The 15,815-nt window shown below is 38.1% G+C and overlaps 2 protein-coding genes across 2 annotated transcripts; both read left to right on the top strand.

The window, feature by feature from the left end:
• The first annotated feature begins 4,915 nt into the window (after positions 1-4,915).
• Positions 4,916-9,924, top strand: LOC137731044 (uncharacterized). The gene is made up of 4 exons (XM_068470099.1): positions 4,916-6,468; positions 7,055-7,626; positions 7,711-7,930; positions 8,502-9,924. The coding sequence occupies exons 1-4, from the start codon at positions 5,251-5,253 to the stop codon at positions 9,849-9,851; spliced, it is 3,360 nt and encodes a 1,119-aa protein (XP_068326200.1). The 5' UTR covers positions 4,916-5,250; the 3' UTR covers positions 9,852-9,924.
• Positions 9,925-13,392: 3,468 nt separating this feature from the next.
• LOC137732054 (uncharacterized protein At4g14100-like) lies at positions 13,393-14,845 on the top strand. Its single transcript, XM_068471349.1, has 2 exons — positions 13,393-13,967; positions 14,536-14,845. The coding sequence occupies exons 1-2, from the start codon at positions 13,493-13,495 to the stop codon at positions 14,739-14,741; spliced, it is 681 nt and encodes a 226-aa protein (XP_068327450.1). The 5' UTR covers positions 13,393-13,492; the 3' UTR covers positions 14,742-14,845.
• Positions 14,846-15,815: the final 970 nt, after the last annotated feature.

The following is a 15,815-nucleotide window of genomic DNA, read 5'->3' as shown; positions in this document are numbered from 1 at the left end:
TTAAACAACACCAAATTTAGAAAATTAAGGAAATTCATACCAAAAACTTCAACTGTCACACATATAGCTATAAATTTTAAATCAAGTACATTTTCATCTTCTTGATGATGTTTTCAGTCAGCATACCATTTGTCCCCAAAACACTTTTGTGTTATAAACCTAGTTGTAATTTAATATTCCACTAAGAACAATATAATACACACAAAAGTACCCTCTCCTTCCCCTCTGCAAAGGAAGAAGACAACAAAGAGAGAAGATGAAAAAGAACCGATTTAAGTATCAGGTGTTACATAATTTACAAATGCTACCTCTCTCAACCGATGTCAAAATGTTCCCAATCAAGATCAATTGCAATTTTGACATAGTCATACTGTGATCAAATCGCTTCTAAGAAGCAACATACCTAATAAGATGTAATCTATTATATATAAAGAGAATGGAAAAGGTGAATAGTGATTTGGTGTCATCATGCTTTAACAAAAAATTTAGAAATAAAAAACTTCAAAGGCATTCCAAAATAATACATCAAATAAGGTAGGGGTATTTTCATCATTTTAACAGTATTTCTTTAATAATTTACTTTTTGGTGCTTTTTTTTTTAATTAGTACCTCACAATGAGCTAACAATAATGTGATTCAATTTCTTTATTTTTAAATACGTTCAAAACATCTTAAGAGGCGTATAATACCGGTTATAAAAAAAAGGTTTTTCGCACGTGGATAACAATGTGATTAAATAAGTAATCAAATGATTTTTTTTTTAACAAATGATATTATCTACACTAAGGGGGAGTGGGTGGGCTTAACATCACAATAAGATAGTAATAATGTGATTCAATCAGTTATTTATTAAATATTAATTTCTCTATTTTTAAACACGTTTAAAACATCTTAAGAGGCGTGTAATGCTGGTTATAAAAAAGGTATTTCGCACATGGATAATAATGTGATTAAATGAATTGTCAAATGATTTTTTTTTAAATAAACAATATTTTATACACTAAGGAGAAGGGGGTGGCCTTATCCTCACAATAGGCTAGCAATAATATGATTCAATCAATTGTTTATTAAATATTATTTTCTCTATTCTTAACGTAAATTCTATAGAGACCGATTTTATTATATGAATTCAGCTGCTTTAATTGGTTTACGAGGGATTTCTTCTAGCATGATCTAAAATTATTCATTTACTTCAAATATTTGACTTTTCTTTTGTCAATTTACGCACATAAATACATTTAAAACATATAAATTGTGAGTAGCACGCAGTGATTTAAAAAATGTCTTATGCACGCGCGTGAGCGCGTGCATGAAGGCTAGTAACTATAAAACTGAGAAAAATAACCCCAACTTCCTTTATGTTGGCAGTAAATTAAATACTCAAAAATTCTTTTTGACTTTGCACTGTAAACCCCTTTTGTTAGGAGAAAGCTTGGCTGCTGAAGAAATCAGCATCAGCTCTTGCTGTTAGCGCATCACGGGTGGACATATGTCCAAGTTGTGATTAAAAAATCAATTATTTGGACACATGTCCACCCATAATTCGCTAGCAGTAGGAGCTGCTGCTGATTTTTCAGCAACCAAGCTCTGTTCCTTTTGTAAACCAGAAAAGCAATAACCATATTTCTTAAAAAAAAAATACTTTATGCACCCAAATAATCAGGTTAACATATTATCCATTGCACTTTATGAAAACAAATAATTGCACTGGGCAATTATATCTTGAAGGCCAAAAATGCAAAATACCTATAGTTAAAAACTCAGAAAAAAGTGAGAAATCGATAATCCATTAAGGAAAACAACAAAGAAATCGATTGGGGTACCAGTGTCAAGCGGTCTCAGTTGCCTTGAAATAGGGGTAGCACCCGAGTTTCAATTTTCATGCCCTTAAAATTAAAAAAGGACATGTCTAATTCCGCAAATAGAAGCATTGTATATAAGAAGAATATACTAAATATAATGAGTTTCAGAAGCCCAACCGTGTGAGTAAAATCCTCATGCCAGGTTGCTCATGGATGACCTCCTAGTCCTTGGAGCAGTCTGGAGACTTGGCTTCCTGCTTTCAAGTTTAGAAGGGAAGTAAAAGGTTTAGAGAATAAGTGAAAAATAACTTGCATCTATATAACATTAAAATTATGTACACTTTTTTAAGTGACAATGACTTAGTTTCACAATTCTGATTTTCGAGTATTTTGGTACACGATTGGCACAGTTCTAAAATCTTGTATTATGATTTGAATTTCTGTTATGCATGCATATACTACCAAAGTAATATAGTAATTTAAAGAAAAGACACTTGCAGCCATGTTTCTAATTGCTGCATCTCTTGTGTTTTATTAAATTTTTTTTTTCTATAATCAAACGTACACACTTCAAAAACCAAAAAGAGAATGCTGTAAATGGGAAATTAGAAAGTCATATTGAAAACCACAGTCTAGGCACATTAATAATCTAACTAATGAATGTGATTCGAGAAACAAACCGTTGTTTAAGTGCAAGCGATGAGATCCCATCCTTGCATTGTTGTTTCCACATAGCACTCTATATAATCAATGGAGTGGCATTTTCGCCACTCCATTGTTCGTGAACAGTACACGAGAGTTTGGGTTTTAGTATAAAAATAATTTCTAAATTATTATGCACTCTTGTACCGATTCGATCTCCACTGATTTTCCTCTCACTTAACAACTAACTATTTTAACCCAATATCATTATTGCTCTACTAAAAAACCACCGAGGGCCATGCTCGATGTTACCACTTGCACCCTTCTATGGTCGAGCTTGAATTTAAGTTTGACCATTTTCATTTTGGATCTTACAATTCCATTTCATCCAATTACCATATGTAATGCATGGTTATACATAGGGATACGTAGGACTCAGTTATATACACGGGCGGAGCCACCCGCAAGGTTAAGGTGGGCAGTAGTTTAGAGAGGGTTTTTTTTTAAGTGTAGTGTATCTACACACTTATTTTTATTTCTCATACATTTCTCTCAGTTTTCGACCTTCAGATTGAATGAATTGATGACGATCAATGACAAAAAATTAATAAAGATGTGTGAATAGCACTATCTTTTTTCAAACTCATGCTTTAATGACTTATGTTAATGCATGTAGCCTATGTATAACCTATATAGCCCACTCAATTCCAATACAGGTTATTATTTCATGTATATTTAGTAGAGGATAGGTAATAAATAATACTTTTTATGCTACAAGTAATAAATTAGTTCTATCTTCCCTCCCCCTTCTATCCTATTCATTAAAGAAAAATACCATTTACCCTATGCGATTTAAACTCTGTACTTCTTACTCAAGAAAAGAAAAAGAATTTTCTTTTAGTTCACAATTAAATCTCTATCTCCGCAATTTTTTACTTTTCATTGCAATTTTCCAATGAATGCAACCTTTGATACATTCTTAATCGCTTTATTTACTTATTCTTGGTTTATTTAGCAGGTTAATTATATATATGGTCCTTGGTTAGGGTTATGATTTTAAGAATTGTTTATATTCTATTGTTGTTATTTTATATTGATTAAAAAATAAATATGTGATTTTATAGTACTAATTTCAACTAGCCAACGCAAGAAAAAAATTCTGACTCCACCATTGATTATAGATGACTCATTGTGGTTCATCAAAATCTCCACCCTCTTATAGTAGAATTCATTAATTGTGAACAAAATTTCTCCCTTTTAATATTTTGCTTAAATAATCCAAACAATTTTTTATTTTATTTTTTGATCAGGTGGTCCCTAAAATTGGAACTTTCAATCGATATAGTTTCTGAAATAGCAAGTCTATCAATTTGGTCTGTGGAAGTGAAACCAACAAATCAAATTGGTCAATTATGTATTAATGTGGCACATGAATGAGTTTTACCTATCCAATCATAACAGATCAAGTGGATTAATAATAAAATCCAAATTTTTATAAAAATTTAAAAACTAAAACTAACAAAACTAAAAATAAATAAATAAATAAATAAATCTTCTTCTTCAAGGTTCTTTCCGGGGTTTTATCTCCGTTGCTGATCAAAGAAGAAGGCTCTCAAGAGTCGCAAGATCAAAAGACCACGGTGTTCCTTTTTTCAGTTTTAGTTTAAACTCTTTATCTTAGTTTTTAACTATTTTCAAATAATTTTTTTATTACTAATCCACATAGCACCATATAATTGGATAGGTGAAATCCATTTATGTGCTAGCAGAAAATTTAACGAAAAGACCATATATTTTATTTCAAGCCTGTTCTAAAAATTCTCACCTAACACCACTTAGGCACTAGACGGCTATTCACCATCTCAATTAATGTCTAGAAGTTTGAAAATTAAGAAGGAGCGCCTAGACCTGCTGAGGTGCCCACCTAGACCGCCAAGCCCGCCTATACCCGCCTAGGTCGCGACTCACTTAGACAGAAAAGAAGATTACTTTCATTTCCGTTTTATTTTTTCATAAATTGTTAGAGAGTTATTGAATACTTGGATGAACACACATTATCTGCTTGTTCTCCATATTTTTCTTATGTTCCAATACTTCATAATGTATATGTCATTATATTGTGTAGTTTATGATGAAATTATATATATTCTAAGCATAAGCAAAAGTTTTACTTAAACTATCTAATCCGCTTAGGCGCTAGACCCCAGCCCATCATTCGATTAACGCCTAACTTCTTCTAAAACCTTGATTTCAAGAACCATTTTAATTGGAAGATCAAATTTTAAGGGCCGACGACAAAAACTTTTTGTTCTCATTTTGAAGACCCAAATTATTTGGGTTGTGTAAGGAAAGGAATCACGTTCACAATGGACTAAATATCGGCGCGTTATTTGGGACCAAAGTAAGGCCGCGGGAACAAGTTTTGGCCCAAACAAAATACAGTCGAAACCGAGAAGAAGGAAGTCCTGGCGACTCATCCACGGAGGGACTCACCAATAGTAGCTTGCACTCTTAGGCACACAGACTGCCCGATCCTCATCCAACGGTCACAACTCCACGATCCACGTCACGACTTCCATTTCCAAAATCTCTCTCCGAACCTAAGTTGGAAATGAATCGAAGAAAATAAGCGTGCTGGGAAGCCGCCGGTTTTGTCTCTCACATAATCTCAGAACTGTACAAGCAGAGCAGCTCAGCAAAGATTGGACAATAGTCCAGTCCTGAGTGGGACAACAATCCGAAATATATAGGTAGGATTAGATAGTGAGAGAGAGACAGTGAAGCAAGCTGAAGAGGCCGGGCCAAGATGATGCCGCCGGAGCTTCAGCCGCGGTTCTTCCGTCCGAACATCACCCCTTCGGCGAGCACTTCCTCCTTGGGCAACGGCTCCCCAAACCCTAGCTCCAGCCTCAACGACTCAATCTTCAACAATGGTGGCGGTCCTTCTAGATCTCTCAAGAACTCCCGATTCTCCCCCTCCTCCTTCGCCCACAACGCCCGAATCGCCGTTGCACTCTTCCCCTGCGCCGCCTTCCTCCTCGACCTCGGCGGTACACCGGTGATCGCAACCTTAACCTTAGGTCTCATGGTCTCCTACATCGTCGACGCCCTCAACTTCAAGTCCGGTGCCTTCTTCGGCGTCTGGTTCACCCTCGTCTTCTCCCAGATCGCCTTCTTCTTCAGCTCCTCCCTCCTCTCCACCTTCACCTCCTTTCCCCTAGCCGCCCTCGCCGCCTTCCTCTGCGCCGAGACCAATTTCCTCATCGGCGTCTGGGTCTCTCTCCAATTCAAGTGGATTCAAATCGAGAACCCTTCAATCGTTCTCGCGCTCGAGCGCCTCCTCTTCGCCTGCCTCCCATTCGCCGCCTCCTCCCTCTTCACCTGGGCTACCATCTCCGCCGTAGGTATGACCAACGCTTCGTACTACCTCATGTCCTTCTCTTGCCTCTTCTATTACCTCTACTCAATTCCCCGCATCTCCTCCTTCAAAACCAAGCAAGACTCCAAGTACCACGGCGGTGAGGTCCCCGACGACAACCTCATCCTCACGCCACTGGAGGGTTGCATCCACACTCTTTATCTCCTCTTCTTCCCTCTCCTCTTCCACATTGCCTCTCACTACAACGTCGTTTTCTCTTCTGCCGCTGCAGTTTCCGATCTATTTCTCCTCTTCTTCATTCCATTTCTCTTCCAGCTCTATGCCTCGACCCGGGGCGCGCTTTGGTGGGTCACGAAGAATCCGAACCAACTGCGCGGCATTCAGGTGATGAATGGAGCTGTTGCACTGGTGGTTGTGGTGATATGTTTGGAAATTAGAGTCGTTTTCCATTCGTTTGGGCGGTACATTCAGGTGCCCCCGCCGTTGAATTACCTTTTGGTGACCACTGCAATGCTCGGAGGTGCATCTGGAGCGGGTGCTTATGCGTTGGGCATGATATCTGATGCTTTCAGCTCCATGGCTTTCACTGCTTTGGCTGTTGTAGTTAGTGTTGCTGGAGCTATCGTTGTCGGGTTTCCTATATTGGTATGCAGTTACTTCCTTACATTTCTATCTTCATGTCTTTTATCAGCATACATGAATTCTGTTAGCTACAAAGTATAAAAGGAGTCTACCCTGTTGAAAATTGGTTTGCAGCAGACATGGTTAGACAAGACTGTAAATCACTGTAAGCCCTAAGAATGCTATTTATTAGGACGTTAGCTCTACTTTCTTTTTTTTTTTTTTTTTTTTTTACATAATTCTTTGTGCTGTTGTGATGTATGAGCTTACATCGTGCCTCGCTTCATATTTGGTTGGAGCATAAGTCACCAGTAGTGCATTGATGTAATCTATCATATTCAATTTTTGAACATTTCTGAAAATGAAGTGTTGGCCGGAGTGTTTCATTACTGTGTCAAAATGCTAGTTACCTTTGTGGTGGTGTAATCTTACAAACTCGAGGATAGTAATGTGTTGCAGACAAAATTCTCCAAACTGAACTTCATACTGTTGTGTGTGGTAAGCTTGTAATTGGATTCTGGAATAATGAGTTTCTCGCGTAATGACTGACTCTGAACTCTAATTTGAATGTTGACCTAGCAGTGATCATTGGTCGTCCTTTGTCTTGCAGTTCCTTCCACTGCCTTCAGTTGCCGGTTTCTATTTGGCTCGATTTTTCACAAAGAAGAGTGTTTCATCATATTTTGCTTTTGTTGTTCTTGGAAGCTTGATGGTGGCATGGTTTGTAATACATAATTTCTGGGATCTAAATATTTGGATGGCAGGAATGTCCCTGAAGTCCTTCTGCAAACTCGTAATTGTGAATGTTGTCTTGGCTATGTCTATTCCTGGTCTAGTACTACTTCCTTCAAAGCTTCACTTTTTGATGGAGATTGGGTTAATTGGCCATGCATTTCTCGTTTGCCACATTGAGAATCGATTTTTTAATTACTCTGGCATATACTTTTATGGTTTTGAGGAAGATGTAATGTACCCAAGCTACATGGTTATTGTGACAACATTTGTGGGTTTAGCTTTGGTGAAAAGACTATCTGTAGATCGTCGTATTGGTGGAAAGGCTGTTTGGGTTTTGACGTGCTTGTATTCAGCTAAGCTGGCTATGCTGCTTATTTCTTCCAAGTCTGTCATATGGGTGTCAGCTATTCTATTATTGGCTGTAACGCCACCATTGCTACTTTACAAGTACTAACTCTATTTTGCTTGATGTTTTGTGTTTACTCTGTAAAGTGTCTGCATTATTAATTCTTTGCTTGCTACAATTTTTAGGGATAAGTCAAGAACAGCCTCAAAAATGAAAGCTTGGCAAGCGTATGCACATGCAGGTGTGGTTTCCTTAGCAGTCTGGTTTTGCCGTGAAACAATCTTTGAAGCTCTACAGTGGTGGAATGGAAGACCCCCATCTGATGGCTTACTCTTGGGTTGCTGTATTGTTTTGACGGGCTTGGCTTGTGTACCAATTGTGGCTCTCCACTTCTCTCATGTCTTGGTATATCATACTCTATTTCTTGACCTCTCTTTCAGTATCTTTTGCACATAACCTGTTCGCATGGATATCGAAATCAAAGAAAAAGCATATAAATCTGATATTCTACCTAAGGTTTTGGGCTTCTATGTATTTTTCACTCTCCGTTCAGAATTTATTTCATAAGCCTTTCATGTGTGATTCATCACATTAATCATCCATATTGATTCTGCATATCTTCTCATAGTACTACTGATTGGAATAGGTACAGTGTTCTGTAGAAATCCAGAATTTTAAACTGAATTAAGGAAAACTGGATATTACTCTCCTAGTTAACAACTAATTAGAAAATCTTACTTTTCTTAATTAGTTGGTATTTTAATTGGGTGTGCTGATACCGTTATATGAAACCGATACTGAGCTGTTCATGAACTTTAAGCACTTAATGAAGAGAAATCAATCAGATTCTCAAACTTGGCCAAGTTTATGAATCTTTTTATTTAGCATTATCCAAGTTTATGAATCTTTTTATTTAGCATTATCTAATCAATTATGTTCATCGTGTTAAGTGATCATTTTCTACTTTTTTGTGCAGTCTGCCAAGAGATGCCTAGTGCTGGTGGTGGCAACTGGATTGCTGTTTATCCTTATGCAACCACCTATTCCAGTATCATGGACGTACCGGTCTGACCTAATTAAAGCTGCTCGTCAGACTTCTGATGACATCACCATATATGGATTTGTGGCACAAAAACCTTTGTGGCCGTCATGGCTTCTTATTATGGCAATCCTACTGACTCTAGCAGCTGTTACATCTGTCATACCTATTAAATACATGGTTGAGTTGAGAGTATTTTACTCCATAGCTATGGGTATTGCTCTAGGTGTCTACATATCTACCGAGTACTTCCTTCAGACAGCTTTTTTACATATCCTCATAGTTGTAACCATGGTCTCTGCCTCGGTGTTTGCGGTTTTCACCCATTTTCCATCTGCCTCGAGTACGAAGCTGCTTCCTTGGGTATTTGCTTTACTGGTAGCTCTCTTTCCTGTTACCTATCTTTTGGAGGGCCAAGTGAGAATTAAAAACATCCTCGGAGATAGTGGATTTGGAGACTTGGGTGAAGAAGAGAAGAAGCTCACTACTCTATTTGCTGTTGAGGGGGCAAGGACATCCCTTCTCGGTCTTTATGCAGCAATATTTATGCTAATAGCGCTGGAGATAAAGTTTGAGCTTGCGTCGTTAATGAGGGAAAAGGCTACTGAAAGGCCTGGAATCAGGCACAGTCAATCCGGTGAAAGCACCTCTACTAGCTTTGCTTCAAGAATGAGATTCATGCAACAGCGTAGGTCTGCAAGTGTCTCATCATTCACAATCAAGAAAATGGCTGCTGAGGGAGCTTGGATGCCAGCAGTTGGTAATGTTGCAACTGTGATGTGCTTTGCTATATGCCTCATCCTGAATGTCAATCTCACTGGCGGCTCAAATCGTGCGATATTCTTTCTGGCACCAATTTTGCTGCTTCTCAACCAGGACTCTGATTTTGTTGCCGGATTTGGGGACAAGCAAAGGTATTTCCCTGTTTCAGTAGTGATATCGGCCTACCTAGTCCTGACTGCCATCTACAGCATATGGGAAGATGTCTGGCATGGGAATGCGGGTTGGGGCTTGGAAATTGGCGGTCCAGATTGGTTCTTTGCTGTGAAGAATTTGGCCCTCCTCGTTCTTACATTCCCGAGCCATATCCTTTTCAACAGGTTTATGTGGAGTTTCACAAAACAGACAGACTCAATGCCGTTGATAACTATGCCCCTTAATCTGCCATCGATCATAATAACAGATGTGCTGAAGATTAGGATATTAGGGCTCTTGGGAATTGTTTATTCCCTGGTCCAGTATCTAATGTCTAGACAACAGTACATCTCAGGGTTAAAGTACATTTAGACAAACACATACTTGTGTACAATATGTTTTAGCAATTTTCAGATCAGGAGTGAAAGTTCAGGTTTGTTTCTCACTTCTTTCACTTTTTCTTACCTTTTCTTTGAGCATTTGCATGCCCTGAAATGCCTGAACTGTCGACCGCCTTTTGAATCATCACGACTTACGCCAAGACCTTTGAGTAGGAGTTAAACCTTCCGAGCAAATTGACGGCTCTGGTTGGTTAATTCCCGATTTGGCCATTCAGACAGTAACATGCATTTAGAATTACAAAATGATTGGGGATATTTGCCCCTACTTACCTGCTTGAGTAAACTGTGATACTTTGCACTGCCGACGCCAAGTTGTAAGAATTTGATGTATGATACCGTGCGATGGTTGTATAAATGTCAAGCTTGTGCATCAGCCCTTGTTTTTACGTTTGAGTAGTGACAGAGCTGTGAATGCTGGTGAATTGTTTCGTTTGGTTGCCCGGATGGGGTGAGAATGGATAACTCGTAAAATTCAAGGTATATTGTTTCTTAAGTTTTTACAACTCAAGGGTCAAGGGGCTCCTTGAATGAGAAAAAGTAAGTTACCTACCATACAAGCCAGTTCGTCCTTGTGCCTAAACAGACGCTGCCGTGTCTTTGCCGGAACGGAACTTCACCTTGATAGCTGTGCTCGAGGAACAGAAGCTGGCTCCATCCACCGCTGAAGATCGAATCATAGGGGTTCTCAGAAGTGAGCGGAAATGTCAGTTTCTTGGGTTTTCTGGTTTGATATGGCGGATGTCTCGGGTTAAGATTCAGAACCCTTGCCCTTAAACCTCTAAATGCTAAGAGACTCTAATACCATGCACTGTAACTGAACCGTCGCATGAAGTGTGTGGATGTAAAAAAAAACAGGCTCATAAAAACAGAGCAAAATGGGCAACAAAAATTCCCAAATTTCATTAATCAAAGATCGAGATTACACCAAGAATAACACATTTTATAAGTTAGGTGTGCAATCACAACCCCCGTCTAACAATTTTTACATAGCTCTCAACCGAATGTTGAGCGTTCCCTTGCGTCCAAACGCTGATACTGACACTCCGAAATGTCAATTTGCACTCTTCTACCCTGTCAGGAAAAAATTACCATGGAGAATGAAGAGGGAGGAGAGATTTCCTTTCCTTATATGGTTTATCACTAAACTGATGCACACATTCATCAGAGTCGAATTTGTAATTTGAAGGTTATATTACAGACGCCAATGTATAATTATGTGTGCATCAAGAGCGATCCAATTAGGAACTTGATTTGCACGTCCCTTGATGAGCTACTCCCACTCCGATGATGAGCCTGAAAAAGAAAAATTTTAAAACATGATCGGCATAGAGTTAAGCTGAAATGGAAAACAAAAGGCAGATCAGATGTGGATTTATAATCTAACGGTTGTAATTAGCCCATCCTACTCTTTGACGACCTAAACCGTTTGATTTCATAGAGGCTACCGTTGCCGGAAAATGTAGGGTTTTCGTTTTCATGCAGAGATTTTCTTCTATCTACAGCCATTAATCTCAAAAGTTCACCACAGCGAGGTCTGCAATTGCAAACAGAATATTAAGAAGATCAAACAAGCATACATTCCAACTGATACCATGTCATTCTTACTTTCAAGCTTTTCTTTGACTCTAAAAGTTTATCGATTTTAGGGTGAGGGATGTGTTGGAGTTCGGAACTTGGAAGCAAGATTTATGAGGAGGAGGAGGAGGCGGAGGCGGAGGCGGAGGAGGAAGTACTGAGGCTGGAGAGAACTGCAGGGGTTAATGGCAAGTTATAAATCAGAAGTGGTTTAGCATTTATAGACAATTTCGTGGCAGTGGTTATGGCGAGATAAATTATTTAACTGCATGAAATAGCTCAGTTGGTCAAAAGTATCCGGTCTCTGAACAAATATTGAATTTTTGTTTAATCTTCTCTAATATTGCTGGTACAAAAAAAAGAGTATAATATTATTTAACACATAAATTGACACTCTCTAAAACAAGAAAGATCACATACAATATCGCTTAGCAGCAGACCTATTAATTTTATATTATTATAAACTAAGAGTTCGTTTGGAAGTGTTTTTAAATTGATCTAAAGAAGGATTAGAGAAAATAATTTTGGATTGCAAAAAACACCTAAAAATGCTTCTTGCAAGAAGCCTCAATTACGTGATTTTGTAGGAAGTACTTCAAGTGTTTTTCCATAATTTATTTGCATTCTTACTAAGGATTGGTTCAAAAACGTTTTCATCAAAACCATTTTAAGTCATTTTAAAAATATTTTCAAACAAGTCCTAACCCATCCATGTATGATTAAAATCAACCTATTTGTCACAAATCTCATCTAAAGTAATATTTCATCGGGGATATATGATTAATTGCAGGGGTAATTTCCAAAGAGATGAGAGGTGCTGAATTGTTTGACAATTTAAGTCATATTTTGCCACAAAATTTTTGCAAAGTATATGGTGTCGTTTTTCTACCTTGGAGAGAATCATTTCGTATTATTTGGATTTGAGAACACCAACATGCACATGTCCTGGTTTTTTGGCATGAAAATAAAAGTGTGAAAAACATCAATTTGAGAACAGTAGGACTAATTTCCTGACTTTTTTATTTTTTATTTTTTATTTATGTTTAAATCCAAGCCTAAGGTGTACACACTCCGGAGAGTAGAATTAATTTCTAGTAGGACTTGGAAAAGCTAAAGACATTTCAACTCGCCTCTGAAGTAGTTAAATGACACAAGTCTTCCTAAAACTTTTAACTAGAGAATTATCCGTGTTTTTGCAAAGTTTATGTCTCAAATTCAAGATCATAGAGCAAACCTGACTTAGATTTGTACCACCAATCCACTAGACCACTTGTTGTTTAAATGACTAAAACTTTGATTAAATACTCTAGTATTTATCACACAAGGCTTCAGATAAACTTTTTAAAAGATTTGTTTTTTTGGCGGCCAAACCACGACGGGTTAGCCGTCGAGAAGGGTGCCATGCTCTTCGTATTGTCAAGAAGTATGATTTTTGTTTTTGAATCACTCGATTTTGTTGAGTATTGAAGAAGTTATAAACATTTAAAGTTTACCTAGTTTCCGGCGAGTTTTCCAGTTTTCTCGCGGACCAATCACCTTTCAGGCTATTTTTCGGCCATCCCCGGAAATCATTGGGCCTCCAAATAGGAATAATCTTTTTCTACACTTTCCTATCTTCATTTTGATATATTATGGGTCAAATTTAGTTAAGAAACGATTGAGTTACGAAGCTTTGAAAATTGTCCAAACTTTCAGCTAAGAGCTCTAGGATACTTAATGAAGTTTTTAACGGAAAGAGCAAAATAATGAATGATGGATAATCTCATGGATTATTTCTATTAATTTTCAATCTTAGTAACCAAAGTAAAGTGTTATGCAAATCTGACTATTTTGGCTAAAAAGTTTTTTTTTTGAATTATTCAAATAACGATAAAGAGAGTAAATCATTCAAGTAAAATAACATTTCTGAGGCCCAATGGTCTTTAGTGTGCAAGCCCACTCTGGTCCGTCGCCGCTGAAAGTAAGTCACCTTGCCTCCTCTCCACCACACGCGTCCACTTTGTAAGTCCTCACCGCAAAATCCAGCTACCAACGACAATGGCTTCACTGCCCAAATCCACCACCGTCGTCCCAATCCTCATTCTCCTCGCCGCCTCTCTCTGCCTCGCACTGCCGTCATCAAAAGACCCAGTTCCCGCCGCGTGGCCCCACCAATTCCACTCCATACTGATGATGAACTACACCGGAACCCTCGAGCTGATCGACCTCTGGTACGACTGGCCCAACGGCCGGAACTTCAACATCATACGGCACCAGCTGGGATCGGTCACCTACGACCTCGAGTGGAACAACGGCACCTCCTTTGTCTACACATTGGACTCCGCCCGAGAGTGCAAAACCGTCCACCTTGAAGTGGGCATTCTCCGACCCGATTGGCTCGACGGAGCCAGGTATGTGGGTCGGCGCCTCGTGGACGGTGGTTTCTTGTGCGATGTTTGGGAGAAGGCCGACTTCATAACGTACTATGAGGACGTTGATACCAATCGGCCTGTCCATTGGGTTTTCTACACAGGTACCAACTGATTGATTAATTAATTAATTAATTGTTTTCTTATTCAACTGATTTGTTTCACTCCCAGTTTTATGTTCTGCACTTATTTTATATTTGTATCTCGTAGTTCTTCTTTTAATTTATTTAATTTGACGATTAAAAATTCTTTTGACCTTAGAAGTGCCTCACTCGTTATCAAATCTTCTGCATTTAAAATTCTTTTAGCCTCTCTTACCGATCTTATTTGTTGAGACCTCGCTATTCATTTAAACTACACGTAACAGTATAAAGATAAAATAAGTTAAATAACACTGTCAATCAAGTAGATAGGTTATAGAGAGTCTACAACGGGTTTTATTATAGAAGATTTGAACTCGCTTCTCAGTTGATTTTGATTGGGAGTTGTGATTAGACCCCCAAAATAAATATTAGTACTCGAAAATAGTCATCTTTATTATGTTAAAATAGTCATCGCGTACTCACCTTTTTTATCGTTTTTGTTGGTATGAGTGCATAAAGACTATTTTGAACTGTCGATAACATCTCGAGTATTAATTGTGATGATTATGAGAAAGGAATAATGTTGCAGGGAGGGAGGCGCATGTGATGACATTTGAGGTTGGGGCAGTGCTCGAGGATGCAAAATGGCAAGCCCCTATGTACTGCTTTGATAACAAGAAAACTGATACCGTCCCAGAAGCAGAAGCAGAAGCAGAAGCAGAGTATTCCATCACCGGTGCTTCTATGGATGGAGGATTTCTGAAAGGTTCAAATCTATTGGGATTCAGTTTATAGTGATGTTCAGGGTTTATGTTTTCTTTCTTTTTGGTTTTTGTACTCAACTTTTATGTACAAGAATAAATGATTTTATGGTTAACAATCTCGAAATCTTATATCTTTCTGATGTAGTCAAGTTCGAATCCCATCTATCTTTAACAGGGCCAGCTTTCAAGGTGTTAGTGGAGTACGGTTGGTAGAATAACGATCATGGTTTGAACTCTAAACTTGGACATCAACTGCTCAACTCCGTGCGAGGTTTTGCGAGTCTTGAGTTAACCGTTGTGTGATGACGCGGTTCATCTAGCAGAACTTTCCTTCTTTCCTCTCTAATACATAAATGGGGTCACTTGAGGTTGCGGACTAGGAAGGGAGAGTTTATTATCGATAGAGAAAAAAATACGGTATGCGAAAAAAGTGCTCAAATGCGCAACACATAATGAATTTTGGTGAGATTTCTAACAGTCGTGAACGAGTTGAGTTATGGTTGATTAATTAAACAGGTTGAGTAAGGGTTTATTTGGTAAACCCGAACACGGCCCGCTAACTCGTTCGCACTGCTTGAGTTGTATGCGTTGCAATATTTGACACAATTTTATTGGTGAACAATGCCAATAATTTTGACCAAACCGAGATTCTGTCCCAAGGCATTACTACCAACGGCCGTATTAATTTACTAGTTGGTCAGTATTGGTGAGCTTTTGTTTTTTGTTTGTTTTTTTCTTTTTTTTCCCTGTTTTGATCAATGTGAGTGTTTTTCATTTTTGTTATTTTGTCATTTTTGTATTATATAATTACTTTACTCTTTTGACAAATGATATGATAACTAAACTAAATTCATTGAAATTAATAGGAGCTGTGTTCGAATTTGGGTGCAAATGGTGGACTATAATGTCTTAACCAACTCAGCTAAACACTCTTGTACTCTACTCTTTTTTTTTTTTTTTCTTCACACGAGAATTACACAAACAATACCTAAACTAATAAGGGTGTACGCAAATACCACCAGTATAAGAAATAAAAAATTTTGCCAATTTACTATCCAAAGGTGAAACTAATGTTTTAGGTCAAAACGTATCATGTGCAACATTT

This window comes from Pyrus communis, chromosome 4 (assembly GCF_963583255.1).
Source record: "Pyrus communis chromosome 4, drPyrComm1.1, whole genome shotgun sequence".
In the NCBI taxonomy this organism is placed as follows: Eukaryota; Viridiplantae; Streptophyta; class Magnoliopsida; order Rosales; family Rosaceae; genus Pyrus; species Pyrus communis.
The sequence above is the reverse complement of the archived record's forward strand: the minus strand, read 5'-3'. Positions and strand labels throughout refer to the sequence as shown.

Bases quoted from the DNA above. Each gene is read 5' to 3' on its own strand.
- LOC137732054 (XM_068471349.1), top strand. From the start codon at position 13,493: ATGGCTTCACTGCCCAAATCCACCACCGTCGTCCCAATCCTCATTCTC. The intron at 13,968-14,535 runs GTACCAACTGAT...ATAATGTTGCAG, and splicing joins CCATTGGGTTTTCTACACAG to GGAGGGAGGCGCATGTGATG.
- LOC137731044 (XM_068470099.1), top strand. From the start codon at position 5,251: ATGATGCCGCCGGAGCTTCAGCCGCGGTTCTTCCGTCCGAACATCACC. The intron at 7,627-7,710 runs GTACTAACTCTA...TACAATTTTTAG, and splicing joins CCACCATTGCTACTTTACAA to GGATAAGTCAAGAACAGCCT. The intron at 7,931-8,501 runs GTATATCATACT...TTTTTTGTGCAG, and splicing joins TCCACTTCTCTCATGTCTTG to TCTGCCAAGAGATGCCTAGT.